Below are 18167 nucleotides of genomic sequence, written 5' to 3'. Positions count from 1 at the left end.
GTCTCTATGGAGAAGTCCCGCCCCTTAGAGCAATAGAGCAACACAGCACGGCGTCTGATTGGCTACACAGACGTCTTTCAAAATAACTCGCGCTCATTGGAAGTACGGAGTTTCGGGGGGACAAAAATACTGTACACACTTCAACAGTATGCCCTTTTTTAAAACTCGAAGTGAATGACGGCAGCAATTTGTAGTATTGGTTCTTCTAAAGATGGCAGTAGGCATTGAAGTGTGTATACATTTTTTGAGGCCCTCTGTGTGTGTGGATACTGTGTATATGTATAAATATATATATATATATACAGGCACGGTGGTGTAGTGGTTAGCACTGTCGCCTTACACCTTCAGGGTCTGGGTTTGATTCCCAGCCAGGTTCGATTCCGTCTCTGTGTGCATGGAGTTTGCATGTGCTCCCCTGCTTGGTGGGTTTCCTCTGGGGTACTACGGTTTCCTTCCACAGTCCAAAGATATGCAGGTTAGGTTAATTAACGTTCCCAAATTGCCCATAGTGTGTGATTGAGTGTTTCTGTGTATGTGTGCCCTGCGATGGATTGGCACCTTGTTCAGGGTGTACCCAGCCTCATGCCCTAAGCCGCCTAGGATAGACTCCAGGTCCCAGCGACCCTGAATACAGGATAAAGCGGTATAGAAGATGAGTGTGTGTATATATATACAGTATATATACACACACCGATTAGCCTTATGACCATCCACCTCTCACACCTTTTATGAAGACCATTGACCTTTTCAGCAATTAGAGCTACACTAGTTCTTATATTGGATCAGGCACATAAATCAGCCTTCACCCACCACATGCATCAGTAAGCCTTGGCTGCCCATGACCTTTTTGCCGGTTCACCGGGTTTTAATACCTTGCACCACGTTTGGTCTGTTTTCACCACTGCAGACTGAGAACATCCCACAAGAGCTGCAGTTTTTAGAGTTGCCCTTGTCAAATTCACTTAAATTCTTACGTTTGAAAAGGATATGGGATAATCATTTACTGATGATAAATGGCTGTCTTTACGTGAGGAGGTTTTTCATTAATCAACTTCAATTTTTGTGCATGAGCAAAACTTTAAATTCATATACAGAACATTTATCACCCCTGTACACCTCCACAAAATGTATCAAAATGTATCTCAGCTGTGTTTTAAATGTAATTTGAAAATGGGAACATTGATGCATTTATTCCGGAAATGTAAGAAAATTCAAACTTTTTGGTATGAGGTGCATGATCTGGTTTAGAAAATACTGGCTAGAAAATTCACTATGTCTCCAACTATATACCTCCTAATTGTTTACTACATTTTTTTTTCTTGAAATCTGGCGAGGAAATGTATATTTATCTTATGGACATCATTTCGTGTACCAACTCTAAAGATGTGTTTGGCACAAGTGGCTAATCTTCTCCTTTTGGAAAAACTTACATATGACTTACAGAACAAATCTGAACTATTCTGGCGGATATGGGCCCCTTTGTGGGATCTACTTAAACAATCATGTCTCGAGACGTCTATTATTGTTGCATTGGAAGTCTGCTAAATATCCTACTATCTCCCAGTGGCTTAAAGATGTTATGTTTTTTTTTTTTACTTAAAAATTAAATATACGTTAAGAGGATATACAGCCAAATGTTTCCACAATTGGCAACTATTTCTTATTTTACTAGTCTAGAGGTATTGCCTGATTAAATGTATACCTGTTACTGTTATATTTATGTAATATGTTTGGTGGTTGTGTTGAGCCGTATAGGACGGGGGAGGGTGGGGGTGTGTTCTTTGTTTTTTGAGTGTTTTTGTTTAGTGTTTTTTTTAAATATATAAATATATTTATTTTGAAAAATAAAAGGTAAATTGTATTGTAACTGCAATTACTGTATTGTTTTTCCTTTTTTCAATAAAAATATTTGCAAAAAAAAAAAAAACAATCATGACTCACTCTTTTGTTTTCTTGTCCTGGCCTGTTTTGCCCTTTGGTTTTTCCATGTTTACTCATTTATTTTAACAGATTATTGTTTGTGTTTAAATGTTCGCTGTGGGTGTTGACTGTATATTGATCTGGCCCTGCTTTTTTGTTGTTGTTAAATATAAATAAAATTATCATTTAAAAAATCCTTACGTTTGCCCATTCTCTATGTTTCCATCAAAACTTTAGAGACAAAGCGTTCACTTGCTGCCTAATATACCCACCTACTTCCAGATGCCATTGTAAGGAGATATTGTAACTGACGACTAGACAAGGTCAGAGCAGTATCTCAAAATTGCAGCACATGTGGCATGTTCCTAGTCTGCACTGGTCAGTGATCCAAGGAAGGAAAACCGGTTAACTGACCACAAGCTCATGGGTGGCCAAGGCTCAGTGACGATCACAGGGAGTGAAGGCTGGCCTGTGTAGACTCAATAGAAGCGCTAGTGTGGCTCAAATTGAGGAAAAAGGTTAAAACTGGTCTCCACAGAATGGTGTCAGAACACACAGTGCATTGATGATTTGGTGGCAAAAGGGGACCTACTCAATGTTAGGCTAGTGGTCATAATGGTCTGGCTAATCAGAGTGTGTGGATGTAAAACATAACTCTATATTTATTGATTACTTTATTCATCTTCTATATCGCTTTTAATGTATAAGGTTATTGGGGGCCTGGAGCCTATCACGGTAGACTTTGAGCATGACGCAGGGTACACCCATCGCACACACACACTACAGGCCATTTGGGAATGCCAATTAGCCTGCATGTCTTTGGACGGCGAGAGGAAACTAGAGTAACTAGAGAACACCAACCAAGAGAACATGCAAACTCCAAGCACACAGACCCGAAGCGGGAATCAAACCCTTGACCCTGGAGGTGTGAGGTCATAGTGCTAACCACTATGTAACCTTGCAGAGTCAAGCAAAAAAAGTTACACACTTGTGTCATGATCAGCCATGACATTAACACCACTGCCAAGTGAAGTAAAAAACATTGATTATTGATTGATTATATACTGTAACTGTTGACAGGTTCACAGGCACCCAAGGCTCACTCATGCCTGTCCATACCGATCTCAGGGAAAAGTCAATGCAGCACAAATCACTGGGAAAAAAATAATAATCAATGCTGTCCATGAAAGAAAGACACCAGAACACCTGATGCACTGCACCTCATGTCTGGCAGTCATAAGAATCAAAACATTAAAACCCCTAAAAGGGTCACATCAATAACACATGGTCATTTTGTCACAGTGGTACCAGTGTAAAGGGTTCAGATCTAGAAAATAAACAGTCAGGTTTTTTTTACTACAAAGTAGCAGTCCATGTGGGGTGTACCCAGGATTCAGTGGACGACCAATGAACCCGTGTCAAGGACATGGATGCCTAAGGCTTATTGATGTACTTGGGGATGAAAGGCTAGCTCATCTTGTCTGAATCCACATAAGGTTTATTGTAAAACAAATTGAAGAATCAATGTTGGCTTTCACAGAAACGTGTAACCGTGTGGTACATGCATTGCAGCTTGATGCTTATGGAGCTATGTACTGTAGCAGCAGACCAGGGAGAGTGCCCTGGCTGAACACCTGTCCTCTGTGTTTACAATGGGCACATAAGCATCAAACTCCTTAACCATGGAGCAATTGGTCTGTTGAATTGTTTTTTTGTGGATCCACAGGTGCATTTGTGCCATGTCCTAGGGTAAGAGATGGCACCAGGATGCACTATGGGAAGAATAAGCCTGGCTTAGGCAGTGTGATGCCCTGGGCAATGTTCCATTTAAAAGATTTTGGGTCTTGGCATATATCTGGATGTTGATTTAGCAGAAACCACCTGCCTGCAGACCATGGTGACAGTATCCCCTCATGCCAATGGCCTCTTTCAGCAATATAATACACACTTTCACAATGCAAAAAAAAATAAAAAATATCAGGAATGGTTTGAGGAGCATGATAAACAGGTTAGTGTTGAAATGGCCACCAAATTCCCTAGATCCCTAAGGCACATTGAAGCTTACAGGATTTGTTTGCCAGATGCCACAACACACCTTCTGAGATCTTGTCCATGCTTTGACAGGTCAGAGCTCTTTTGGCAGCACAAAAGGGGCATACATAATATTAGGCATGTGTTTTTAATGTTATGGCTGATCAGTGTATGTCACCTCTTCTGATTTGACCGTAATGCAAATGTAATTGTTACAATACAGTAGTACAATTCATTAAAACACCTATTGTATTTATCCTCTCACAATCATACACAAAATACTGATGGAGACAGGACATAACGGTTTTGGATATTATAATTTTTTTTTATTATTTTGGATACAATTATTTCTATTTTGCAACTCAGTTTGCTTACTTGTCATTTTATTTAACCATGCTTCCCTTCTGTCATTTTATTGCAAACCATGCTTGACAGATAAAAAGTTTTGTAGAGGTCATTTAGGCTACGTTTACACTGCAGGTCTCGATGCCCAATTCTGATTTGTTGCCAATATCTGATTTTTTTGACCGTCTGTTTACACGTTCTTTCAACTATGACTCATATCCGATACACGTGTTTACACGTGCCATGCCATCTGAAACATCGCACATACTTAAAGGGAGGTTCTTGCGCTACACACTCATACACATGTAAACAAAAAAAATCAGATATAGGCAACAAATTAGAATTGGGCATCGAGACCTGCAGTGTAAACGCAGCCTTAGTCATTTATTAATTCTTTACTACATCACTAATGGATAAGCCACTAATTTTAAGCCTTCAAATGGAAATGGGTCACATAAACAAGAGGATTAAAATGTACACTTATAACTAAATGTTATTTATCACAAATTACACACTACATGTTACTGTATTTGGCAGTAAAAATACAGTATCATAAACCTTTGCTTTGTGAAGTGTCCAGACTATCCATATCTTGTGATATCTCCCACTGTTTGAGTTGTGGATCAAATCAGTTTCCTCAAAAGTTGCCATGCCCCTCAAGCAGCTGTTTCAAGCAGTTCTCCTATAAAGTTAGGCAACTTCCATGCACAGGAGTATTCACATTGTACTGTATGTCTCTATCACAGGTGGGATTAAAGTGTTACTTTAAATCCACATTAATTCAATAATTTGTAACTCCTTATGTAAAATGTACATTTATAATGAATGTATATTGAAAATACCACCCTGTTTTTTTGTTTTTTTTAACCCCACAGGGCATTTTTTTTGTTCTCCTGAAACCTGACAGAACACGAACATAAAAGGATTGAATAGTTATTTCACTTTATTGACCTGGACTGAGAAATTGACTAGAGTCAGTCAAAGACAGCTGCTGGCCACCGGTTGTCACTACTGTTAGAGTGTACATTATTAAGTTACCTGACCGACACACTCATATTTCCAACAGTGAAAATAAAACCTAAAAGAATTAGATGATTAAATAAACTGACCCATACACAGTATTGATTAAAGCTGTTGGCTTTTATTTGAGTGTCAGCATTACATATGGAGTGTTTAAAACAGGCCAGGAAAACCTAGAAGCATCCTCAAGTGCCTTAAAAAACTTGACACTAGCCATAGCAAGCCACATTATATTAAAGGTTTTAAGTACGCATCTATGTGCATTTAAGCCAAATTAATAGAATAAATTGCTAGTATAAAGGGAAAAAAAAGCCATCGTGTTATTTGTGTCAATAACAAAAACTACTTTTTCAAACAGTTTACATACACTCAAAGTGAAACTTGTGTCATGTAGATCTTTTATCTTATTAGATCTACTGCAAGAGCAAAACAGTTTAAGCAGCTATTGACAATATGTGTGCACTTTAGTAGTAGTTTCAACAGCTCAGAATACAGTCTTGGCACTCTGCATTATATACCCTCTTACAGTTAACTGATGAAACAAATAACATAAAAAATAAAAAAAAGAAGAGGGAAAAAAATTCTAAAATCCACCATCAGAGTTGTTGATGCTGAATTAAACTGTTCATAAATGAAATGTTTATAAAATACTTTTAACATTGCTGAACCCACAAACAATACATCTAAAACTATAATAAAAATTTCCCTGAATAAAAGCAAACCAAGCAACCCTCCTGATTATTTCAAAATGGCATGCTTGCAATATTTACACTGATACTAAGCTATAGTCACATCATACTAATATATAAAAACAATATAAGCATGAAATTGTATTAATAAAAATCCAAGAGCTTTAATTCGCACCATATTGTGTGCAGGGTTAATATTAAAAAACCACTGCTCTGTGTCGTATGATTATATGAAGAACTGCTGAAAAGAATATAGAGAAACACTTTAGTGTGGTTTAAGCTATTGTGTACACATTATTCCACTATAACTGAAGCAGTTACCGAGGTTATATTTTATTACAGCACATATATTGTGAATTAGGCTGGTTTAAATATAAAGACTGAAGCGGGAATTTAAAACTGCAGTATCTCTGCCAATCAAACTAAATCATCCTTATTGAAAAACTATATAATGTAACACTGAATTCATTACCCTGAAACAACACATGGCTTTCCTTTGATATTGTTAAGTAATTACTGATACTGATAAGTCATTTGTGATTAATAATTTAATACACTCCAAGTTTATGACGTTATGCTGTAGTCACAAATTAGTTGTTATAAATATCAGCACGTGGTTTGAGGTGGATTTTCTCTTTTATGAAATACCGAAATATTACTCTCTTATATCTTAATCTCCCATGACTTTGATCAAATATACAATACCTTAACTTTATATTCCACTGTAAACGTTTAGTAACTTTGACATTGTATTGCACTTCTTAGCAAACAGTTTAATATTTTTTGTAGGAGTAGGACCCATGATCGTTGCCTCGGTCACACTGGCCTGTAACATGAGTCTGGCTGCCACATGCGCAGGTCCACGAGGATTTGATTAAGCTTCCGCATCCACAGGTTTCTCTCGTCTTTAGTGTCGGCACTGAGCCAATTCCTGCATTTTAAAAAGATGAAAACAATTCTGATTTGCAACAAATGTTTCGGCATTAATATTTTAGGTTGTAACATTATTATCTACCGAGAGGTTCGCTATAGACACAGACCGTACTGAGCATGCACCGAATGGGAACTTACTTTGTGACACACATGGTGTTCTTGCACTGGCTGACCAAAGTTTCTTTGTCGTCATCCCTTTGTGGTCTGACTGTAATCAGCTCAAAGGTGTTGGGCCGGGCACAAAACTCGCGGTTAGCAGGCTCCACTTTACGACTTGTACAACTTGCCAAGTTGATACGACCGATAGGATTCTACCCAAAACAAGTCATGTATTTAATCATTTATCTTTACAATTTGTCAAAGCGTTGACATCCCGCTCCATTTAGTTACCTTGCGTTTTTCATCATCAGGATAAGTCCAATAGGAGATGCAATATCCGGAAAGGACACACCACCTCCTATGCCAGGCTCCAAAGCCACTCACATCTTCAAACATGGTCTATGAATGGTAATAGATGTGTCAGTGCAAAACCTATTTCCATGTCAATGCAATACTATGAATTATAAAGAATTGCTTTTATAATCCATATAAAAGGGGTACAGAACACTGACCAAAAAGCCTCTTTCCTGCACATGCGAGTTGACCTCACACTGGATCCTGAGGTGAATATGACCTTCCAGAGGACAAAGAAAAGGCACCTATATATTGGGAGATGAAGATGGGTGTTTAGAAATTGCAGTGTCCCAGTTAAACATGTGGCATAAAAAAAAACACATACATTGATAAGAGAGATTAGTCTGCACCAAAAAACCCACTGAGAGGCTAAAGAAGTGAGAACACACAAGTGATCTGGGTTAGAAACACGCTGTTAAGCAGCAGCAAAGCGAGTTGAAACAGCCAGGAAGCAGCCAAGCCCTGTGATACGAAACGTGGAACGTATATAAAAACCTTATTCTGAAACATGTCACTGAGAAACCTGCTCTCACATCCCTCATATTTGATCTAAAAAGAAAGAAATGAGTATGCATAAACAAGCTGATTTCTACATGTAGCACTGCACCATGCTAGTATTAGGAAGACTTTGTTGCCTAGCTTTGGGGAACATGCAAATTAAGTGCATACAAGGAACTCTAGATGTGTCTCATACGTGTCCTGCATAAGCCCCCGAAAAAAAAAAAAAAGAAGGCTCTTTATCATTTTTAAGGTTCTTATCATGCCATAATTTACCACATTTTTTCTCAACACACCATACTAAAGCACACCACAAAGTTTACCTTCTCCAGAGGGAATTTATTTTTTCCAATTGCAGCCAAGGATAACTTGTGTGATCCAACAAGAGCAAAGTTACTGGAGCGCACGGCATTCGGTCCCCCAGGACTTGCTACAACTACAAACACAAAGTTATCTTAGCCACACATAGAAACATCAAGAAAGTACTCAAATTAAACATTGCTTTTATCGAATACTTACCAGGTGTTTGGAGATTGCTTTTCTGTTATGGGAAAAAAAAACAAAAAACATTTTTGTCACTAAAGTCACAGAAGTAAACACTGGTCATGAACAGATTACCTTTGGTAAATATTAATATATAACATATTGAATGTTCTGATTATTTACACTTAGTTTAGACAGGTGCCATCAACTGAAGGTTTGTCTGATATATCCAATAAGATTAAGCTTTAAAGCTTAAAAAAAACCCATCTGTCTTATTTTTTACTTTCGCTTTATTTATAAAATAATTATCTGTACAAACATGTTTTACAGATTAGTCTACTTGTAGCTTCGAGCTTCCTTAATAAAAAAATATTTTAGCACATTTGTAAATACATTTCTAGGAAAAGCTTTGTTCCTTTTTATTTAGGAGAAATCTTGCTCCTTAGTGCCTCTTAGTGGTAAGAGAAGATCCTGTGTGAATATTGCCCCAGTACCATGTGCATTTAAAGAAACTTGAGCTTACAAGTGTTTACTTACAGTGATAGCAAGAAACCTCTTAGGTGTGATTGCCTAATGGGAACAGACACAAAAGGTCCTCGTTCAAACAAACTAATAAACAAAGTACTTAAAATACAATTTTCATAGCTGCTTCAAAACATGCTCAAAGCCGGTGTTTATTCTCATGAAGTTTGAGTGAAATTATAGTCTCACATTTTATTTTAAAACACATCAATGAATGTTAGTACATTTTCAAAACCCCACATTTCATTTGCAGCAAGTGTTGACAAACAAAACTACAGAAACATAAAGGCTTATTATACCTTGGATTTGGAGGGCTTTTTTCTTTTATCAACTAACAGCTCACGTTTAAAAACCTAAAAAAAAAACAAAAAAAAAAACAATACAGCACTGAAAAATATATATTTTTTAAAAGTTATGTTAAAAAACAGAAAAATAAATCTGTACTTACAAGATAGTAGACCTCAATATCAATCTCAAAGTCACTGGACACATCGGGCCTGAAATTTGAAAAAATTAAATGAACTGAACGTACTGAAATGTGGCAGTAATATTCACATGAGTAACAGAGGCAATTTAGACTCACAGAGTGAACTTGGTGGAAAAGGTCAAAGCATCCCCACTGAGCGCATTGTTGGTGCTGGCCAGAGGAGTAGCAACTGTGTTTTCAGCTCCAGCACGGATCATCACGAAGAAGTAATGGCTTCCACTTTCTTTATTTAAAAAAACAAAACAAAAAAAAATATTAAAGAAAACCCCCCCCGATCTTTAGTTTGTGTTTCTTTTTAAAAAACAAAAACAATATTAAAGGAAAATGTGATCTTCAATGTAACCACAGAACCGTGATAAACTACACGTTTAATTAATGAGGGTTAACGGGTTCTGAAAACTGAAAATCACAATTTGGACACAAACTGCATATTTTGATTGGGGTACAATATTTATCCTTTGCAAAATAAAATATGTTAATACTTGTTTTCAAATTTAAAAGTAAAAAAAAAAAAGAAAAGATAATACCACGACTAGGTGTCTATACATAGAATCAGTGTTATAAGTACTGTACAATACTCACAATACAAACATTGTATTGTTCATAACAATATTGTTTATAACTGACATCAAGACTTTTTTTGTCTTTTGTCACAGAGCCCTTACATAACACTTGTAAATAAAATAACAGATGATGTACCAGGCCTATTAGCAGTAGAACAGACAAAGTCAGCTTTAAGAGGTAATCGAAGCTCCTGCAGTGTGATGGAGCCCTTGGAGGCAGGCACACCCATGTCATCTTGGGTTTTGGAAGAGCTTTTTTTCTGAACTGCTGGTCCCTCTACTTTCAACCGATCAAGCTCAGCCTTCAGAGCCACCCTCCTCTCGGCTAGAGAAAGAATACACCGTTACTTTCGATACAAAAAGAGGCAAATGACCTAGAAACCTGTCCAGCACTGGTCACTTACTGGCTATAAGCAGCAGCCTTTCAGCTTCAGCCTCCACCTGAGAGCCCTTTCCATGGTCCTCATCTGTGCAGCAGTTCAGTGCCTGACTGGCTTGATGGATCACCGTCTGCTGCATGTTCATCTCATTGGTCAAAACCTGAACGTGCACACACACAGGACATTTCTCATTGAAACTAAACTTGGTCCACTAGTATGTATTTTCTCCTGATAAAAAAAAAAGTTACCTGCATCTTTTGTTTAATGTTAACGTGACTGGTATGTCGGGGCTCTTCCATTCTTTGCGACACATCTTCCTTCCTCACAATCACCTGTTTAACCTCAGGTCTTTCAGTCTCTTTGACTCTGGTTGATCTGTATGCATCAATGCTGAAATACAGAGGTACCTATTGAGTACATAGTATGTAGTTTAATATATGATATTTAGCTTCATTAGTTAATCATGGTACCTGTAGGGTAGTTTGTGTTCTTCTTCTAAGACGTCAATGCTGTCAGAGGAGCCAGCACGAAGCATTCGTGTTCTTTGGTATTTTGTGGGCCTGGACACCACCTCAGGAGTCCCTTGCTTCTCAATAAACGAGCTAGATGGGGTTGATGTCTGCTAAACCATGAACAAGGTGAGTGTACGGAGGAAAACAAAATAAAATGTGCACAAAATTTTGGTGCCAATTATTGTTGGTGGTCCAATTGGCTAGTAAAACGTGTCAAACACACCTAATTTAACTAATGAAGCACTTTACAGGCAGAATTTAGTGCTTTAGAAAAGGAGAATGAAAATATAATTCGAAATGTTTTCATTCTAGTTGGACGTTAAACATTACATATGAAATTTGATAATGACATCATAGATTAGGCAAAATAACGACACTACCTAACCTATGCTAAACTCACCATAATTTTCCTCTCGGGGCTCTTGACCACTGCAGCCACAGTCTCTGCCAGTGGGGTGAGAAGAGACATGGAGGAGATGTTTAGAGCATCTTCCTCCTCATCTTCTTCAGCATCATGCTCATCACTTTCCTCCAAAACATCTTCAAAAAGTTGGTTAATGACTTCGGAGTTAACAGAGCCATCAACATTCATCTCGATCTCGTGTGTCTCCTCCTCTGTCTCTAAAAAGCCAACAACAACTTTTTAATGACAATCCTGACTACAGATTTTATGGTTTGCTCAAGCATGACAAGCAACATTAAAAAATTCTTGCCTTTTTCTCTTTCCTTGACTGTTTCTGCTTTTTCTATAGCAACCTCAACCTTTTTCATTGGGCTTGACAGGGACGGTTTTGTATTTGATGTTTCTGAGAAAGGAAATAATCTCATCAGATGAAGCACTAGTAGAAAGCAGTCATCAAATCACTTAATATCATTCTAATAACAAAGAAACATTTAATGAATAAATGCCACTAATACTGAACTACTTAATTATCATTGCTATGCTACATTATATTTAAATAAAATGTTATACAAGGCACACACAACTATGCAAAACAAGACATGCAGTGAAATGCTTGACTTTTTACCTCCCGCAAATTTTTTTTAAAATAAATAAATAATAATAAATAAATCACCTTTACCTTTCTCACTGAATTTTGTTTCTAAAACATCCAAGCCTGGTGCAGGCGGCTCAACATTTTGTACTAGGACAGACCTTTTATCATCAGGCTCTTCCACCTGCTAAGGATGATAAAGAATTCAGCACTTATACCTGTTTTTTTCCTTACTTTGCATTGGAAAAATATTTGAGATTTATTGAGGCTAGCTGGTGCCAATTCATTGATGATAAAAATACATATATTAAGGAGGTGTTTATAGAGAACGTCTCTGTTCCAGGTGATACATTAAATGACATAAAAGATATATGACAAAACCAATCCTACTAAGCTCATTTACTGAATTTTCTTAAGTAAGCATTAACACTGGCAACCTTAGATTCTGAGTTATTCGTGTCCTCTTCGAAATCTTCTTTGCTTTTTGACATTTTGCCGTTCTGAAATCGACTGCGAACCTGTGCCAGTTCTGCATCACGCTCCTAGGAACACATGAAAACTATTGTCAGATATAAACTGAACTCAAAAATATGAAGAAAGGTAAGAAAAAAAATAAACTAAATAAAAATCCCTCACCATTTTCTGCTTCTGAGTGAGGAGGGCAGTGCTGGAAGCTCCCTGTGTGACAGCAAGCCTCTCCTGAAGCAGTCTCGATTTGTGAGCAGATGAAGGTGTAGCAGCAGGTGTACGAGCCAGAGCCACACCGTTAACAGGAGAACCCTGATTACGTTCTTGACACCTTTCCCCAAAACGCTCTAAAAATGACTTAACACCCCCTAAGAATAATAACTAAAATTAGTAAAGATTTTTTTTTTAATTAATTAAAAATATATAATTTAATGCAATTTAAGACAAATATTAATAACGCGTTTCTCACCAGTAGGTCCAACTGGGCCACTTTTCTGTATAGGTGTTGCATCCTTTGTCAGTCGCTCCATAGTCTGAGCGGGCACTACACTGGAGGTAGGATTGGTATTGATGCTCGTTTTTGCCGGACTTGCAATAATAACTTTTTCTGGTCCTAGTTCTTTGCATGGCACTTGAGTCTTCAGAGGGGTTTCAGAAGACTGGGTATTTTGAGGGGAAGATGGGACTCTTCCAGACTTGAGTGGAGTGGAGTGCTGACTAGAAAAGCTCTTTAGGGGGCTAGATGCAGGGGAGAGGTGTACTTTAGCCAGTTTTGGCTCAGGCACCTCGGTCTTTTGTGGGCTTGGAGGAATCACTCTGGATGATTTGACTGGAGAATAAACTGATGGCTAGAACAGACCAAAGATGAAATATGAAACAAATTGATTAAAAAAAAAACTATAATCTCTATGTCATGCTCTATAAGAATATGTTCTGTGTATCCCACCTGCTGAGTGCTGTTGACAGGCTTAGTAGCAAATGGCTGGACAGTCTTAACTTGTTGCGCAGTAGGCTTGACACTGGTGTTTAGACGTGCTGGAGGAGGAACACATGCTGTGCCAGGTTGACCTTGTGTATTGTTTCTGCAAGTGGGTGGATGCCCAAGATCATCTTGCCAAGAACCGATTGTCGCAGCAAGGTTTGCCAGTCTGCCCTTCCTGCCTAAAGGCTTTTCCGATGTGATGGCTGGGGTAGGATTAGCAACAACCTCTATCCTCTGGGATTTAATAGGGGACAGGGCTGCAGTGCTGGGGACTGGCTCAAAGCTACCTGTAACTGAAGATTAATATTTATGAACATTGAGAAACAATGTAATTTACTATGGTAAAATAATTGACATACATATTCATTCCTTCACCACAAGACATGTGTGCTTAGTAGTAATCCATACTCAAATCTTTAAAGGATAAGCAATCACATCAGCAGACAATGAAGCAATTATCATACTAAATTTGGTAACTTTTTATCCAAGAACTAACTGACAAACTTACCCTCTGAGTCCCAGCAGTGCCTCTGTTCTGCCAGTCTCTGCAAACGAGATCTCATATTGCTGGCAGCTGAAGTGGGAGCAGAAGCGTCTTTGAGAACTTCGCTGCTTTCCTCCATCGCAGAGTGCTTTATTGCCTTATCTGTGCATCCTGTAATGGCCTGTGAAGGACGAGCCTCCATTTTCTCACTGTCTGAAGGAGGGTGCACAGGCCCTGTGCCTGAGCTGGAATAAACACCCGGTCTCTCCACTGTAGCTGAGTAAATGCTGCTTGGTGCAATGGGGGGCTTCTTGTCCATTGCTGGCTCTAAAGCTGTGACCTGTTGAGCAACAGGCTCCTTGTTCTCTTCCCCAGTGAAATGAGCATTCTCCTCTGAGCAGCGGCGCTTAGAGGGAGAGGGTTTGGAGGAGGGAAGTACTGTAATACAAACAGGTGATTTTAATAAGGCAACATAAAAAAATGAAATAACATCAACAGCATGGCTATTCTAATGAAACAACTAACTTTTTACCATTAGCCAACATTACGCTATGGGGAATTGAACTTCAAATAGACCTCAGCGGCCAAGATTAGGGTAGCAATAATGATTCCATTTTCAATTGTGGTTTAAAAAAAAATACATATTAAGAGGACATAATTGACTGAAATAATGTACTTAAACTTGATTGGGTAGATAGATAAGAGTTCAGCCTAGTGCATTAAAAACAAAGCTCTCCATTCAAATATTTTGAACCTAAAACAACAGACTTTTTTTTTGTACAAATGCATTTACTGTGAAGCCACATCTCATTTAAGCTACACCTTAAAACTCATTTGAACAACATGGCACCTTTTTCAGCTGGGGGTTGACTGATGACACTGTTTGTCTCGGTAAGTGGCTCTCGTGACCTCTTGGTCATTTGTCGGTTAGCTGCTGTGGGTCTCTCCGCCATCTTCTTCTGAAGATTCTCTCTGCGAGCCCGTGTACGCTCTAACAGTTTCTAAATAAACAGTGAAACACACAAGTTCAGGAGATGGTTATCTGCACAGAGGCCCTTAAAAAAAAATGTCAAGTCAGAAAAGTAAAAAGGAACCATTGGGAAAACTGAAAAAATGGTTGGGATATTAATATTTATTTGAAATAAATTTAAATAAATCCCTTTTTGCTTAAATAATAAATAGTGATCCAAAGAGCTATGTAACAGCTGATTATATCAACTTCTTTCGTATTACTTTATCATAAGCTCATATTTCTGTTGTTTAAAATAAGGAACTTTGCTGCTTTTAAATTAATCTAAAAATAGCTTTTTCATTTCCCTCCTCACACCCAGTGTTAATCACATTTGACTAACTCGTCTTCACAAGTGATATATGCAGAAAGTTCTGTTGCTCTACAGAATGTTTACTGAGATGACAACACTGACAAGAGCAACATGCACAGATGGCTGAAGAAGTTTATATAAGGAGAAAAAGGGAGATTTTCAAAAACGATTCGGTTGTTGGGTTCGATGATGGTGCAAATGCATGGCTGATGTGATAGACACTATGTTAAGGAGTGCCTTTGTATAGAGGAAACAGTTACTCTACCAACATTTGGAATATGACCAAACTAGCTCAGTTAATATATATATATATATATATATATATATATATATATATATATTTTTTTTTTTTTTTTTTTTTAAGTTATGGCTACTTTTGCATTGCTTTCAGTACAGTGATTGTATTCGAGTTCTTAGTTATTTAAAACTCTACTGGTGTTATTTTTTTAAATCTGATCCTCATTACTTTAATAACAAATAGGCTGTGCACTGTAAGGTTAAGAATGAGCACTTTGTAATAGTAAGGATAAATTACTATTCATTAAAGAAATCTTACAAGTAACTGTAAAATAAAATAAAAAATCCTATTTAATTCTATGTTTGTTTTTCTTTGACTGATGTGGTAACCTTTTAACACTAGTTGCTAGGGATGAATGCCACCATTCTTAATAGCATATCAAAGAAATCACACAGACACACAAACTCCCAAATAATTTGGCAGCTCCTGTGGAACGAGTGGAAATTTCAGTTAGGGACTGTCATTCCCCAAAAATGCTGGTCACGTGACTAAACCATACTTTTGGTAATATAAGGTCAGAACTCAAGTCATACCCTGCTCTTCTCATATTCTGCGAAACACTTAGTTATATTTTGTATTAAATGTCTGTAAAGTCATATAAAAATATAAAATTTTAGGACAAACTAGGAAAGGCTTAGACAAAGACAACCACACCTTAGCATGGTGAACTAGCTAAACAAAGACATAAGTAGCCTGGCTAGCTCGGTATTCACTTAATTCCTGGATTTAACTAGCAACCTATTCACCTATTCGTGTCATTTTTTTTATTTTGCAAGAAAAAAATAGGTATACGTTTATTTTACATTTAAACGCGTATACAGTCAGATATCTGGTAGCATTGGTAAGTTTGTCAGAAGACAAATATTTAGCTTAAGGCACATTACTGGTAAACTTCCCGAATGTAAAAAAAAAAAACAAAGCGTTTACTACAGACAAAACATTAGCCAAAGTTATTTACCTCAGTAAACGGATCCATTCCGGAGTAATTTAATCCTATTCTCCAGCTAAATCCCGCTGTTACACCCGCTTTCCTCTCGGTATAACTAACAAACCGATCTTTCTACACCTTCTGCACGAGCACACACACTGCTGCTGTTCAAAATTTGAATTTCAGCGCTGCTCTCACTAACGGTCACGTCCACGTCATCGACACTCCTGCTAGGCTTGGCTCCCATTTAGACACTGATCACTCGCACTACTCCCTTCAGCGACGGAACTCGTCTCTCACTCGGTACAAAATCTGTTAAATGACGCTCAAGTAAAACTCAATATTAAATTATACAAGTATGTAAAATGAACGCTAAGTCTATAAGACTCTTTTGATGCCGATAACTAAGATTTTGTGCCGTTTTCAAGCTAGAATGGAATAGGGGAAGTGATTGACGACGTATTTGAGATACATCCCATACTCATACGGAACTAGTGGGGTTTGAAAATATCGGTAGTGTCACATTACACGAACACTAAATATGGGAATGCAGTAAGCAGCACAAGCAAGAGATAAAACATTAAACCCTGACTATAAGCTATACAATGACCAAAAACTGAATTTTGATAAAGCAGATGAAGCATTATGGTTCCTGAAGCACTTTAGAGTTACACTTAAAGTAAGCAAAAGATGTCCCAGACCAGGGGCGTCGCCAGACATGAAGTCTTAGGTCTCTATGTTTTTCTGGAACACAGACCCATTACTTAAATCGCATTATTAGGGCCCAAGCACTATATGGTGCGCAGGAACCTCTCTTTCCCCTTAGGATTATTACCCCCCCCCCCCCCACACCCCCCCAAAAAAATAAAATAATAATAATAATAATAATAAAAATAAAATAAAAAACCTTAACATGCCCAAAAATGTAACATGCCCCCCAAAAATTGGCAGAAAGGTTGGAATCTGCTGGCATTAGGCCTAAGAATCTGTCCCACGGGCGTGTCACGTGGCCCTCAGGGGCCCCTTACCAAAGATAAATAAAGTGAAGTAGCCCATACACAGTTGCATGTATGCACACCATGCACAGAACCTCAATACGCATTTAGAGCTCATTGAGCCGAACAGCTTTCGCACTGCATGACCTGGGCTCAACTCAACAGGAGGCCAGTAAATTTGGGTCGTTTGCCAAGATGCACATGATGGATTTTGATATACTCCTCCTGGGGAATTTATATGTGATCTAAAGGCAATGAGGATGCAAAATTGTAAAGGGATTTTTGATATCTTAAAGGGGTCAGCCATGACGATACCTTAAATTTATGCTGAAAAGTGGTTAATACAGTAAGTTTCTGTGTGGCATTATATTAAGTGACAGTATATTCAGTGACACGTTCAGTGACATCACATTTAGTAACATCGTAGTGTGGTGGGTTTTTTTCCCGGCATCTGTGGCCTATTCTACACATCATAAATGTTAACACTCGACACACACGCACACACACCAACGCACTCAACAAATATTTAGGGCCCAAGCTGACGTCATATCATGTGACGTGTGCAAGTTGTGGGGTGCAGCCGAGCCAGAGCAAAGATCATTTTAAACAATCATTTCAGGAATTTATTTAGGAAATTAAAATAAGCAGCACAATGCATATGATCATGCATAAACAATTCAAGCCTGTTACCTCAATTGGCATGGGTGTTGGTTCCTGGTAGGCTTGGTACTTCAAAACCTGCTGATCTGGCATTTTCATATACAAATTCTCTAGAGCTTACGCAAAAGGTGTGAAGAGTAAGCAACAATGCTATGGGTGACAATGCCTTCTTGACAGGAGAGGTGCCAGGTAAAAATCC

At 38.0% G+C, this 18167-nt stretch overlaps 1 protein-coding gene across 8 annotated transcripts; it reads right to left on the bottom strand.

The window, feature by feature from the left end:
- Window positions 1–5417: 5417 nt before the first annotated feature.
- anln (anillin, actin binding protein) lies at window positions 5418–16484 on the bottom strand. 8 transcript variants are annotated; one of them, XM_053493242.1, is made up of 25 exons: window positions 16344–16484; window positions 14616–14766; window positions 13790–14203; window positions 13246–13574; window positions 12769–13147; window positions 12468–12667; window positions 12269–12373; window positions 11919–12018; window positions 11550–11675; window positions 11237–11457; window positions 10795–10946; window positions 10573–10714; window positions 10349–10484; window positions 10081–10269; window positions 9478–9604; window positions 9343–9391; window positions 9194–9247; window positions 8910–8942; window positions 8409–8430; window positions 8213–8325; window positions 7887–7940; window positions 7550–7636; window positions 7329–7436; window positions 7077–7249; window positions 5418–6936 (listed from the first exon to the last, which is right to left on the bottom strand). In XM_053493242.1, exons 1-25 carry the CDS (start codon window positions 16359–16361, stop codon window positions 6822–6824), a joined length of 3597 nt encoding a protein of 1198 aa, XP_053349217.1. In that variant the 5' UTR covers window positions 16362–16484; the 3' UTR covers window positions 5418–6821. The 8 variants fall into 8 exon arrangements, with proteins under 8 accessions (XP_053349217.1, XP_053349219.1, XP_053349218.1 ...); XM_053493244.1 differs by having other exon boundaries at window positions 11919–12015; window positions 16344–16476; XM_053493243.1 differs by having other exon boundaries at window positions 10795–10943; window positions 16344–16475.
- Between the last annotated feature and the right edge of the window lie 1683 nt (window positions 16485–18167).

This window comes from Clarias gariepinus, chromosome 3 (assembly GCF_024256425.1).
Source record: "Clarias gariepinus isolate MV-2021 ecotype Netherlands chromosome 3, CGAR_prim_01v2, whole genome shotgun sequence".
NCBI classification, from domain to species: domain Eukaryota; kingdom Metazoa; phylum Chordata; class Actinopteri; order Siluriformes; family Clariidae; genus Clarias; species Clarias gariepinus.
Note: the sequence above shows the minus strand (reverse complement) of the source record. Positions and strands in the feature narration are given on the sequence as shown.

Coding starts and splice junctions, on each gene's coding strand:
- anln (XM_053493242.1), bottom strand. Junction 10,485..10,572: donor ACATTAAACAAAAGATGCAG/GTAACTTTTTTT, acceptor GTGCACGTTCAG/GTTTTGACCAATGAGATGAA. Junction 9,392..9,477: donor TTTTCCACCAAGTTCACTCT/GTGAGTCTAAAT, acceptor TTCAAATTTCAG/GCCCGATGTGTCCAGTGACT.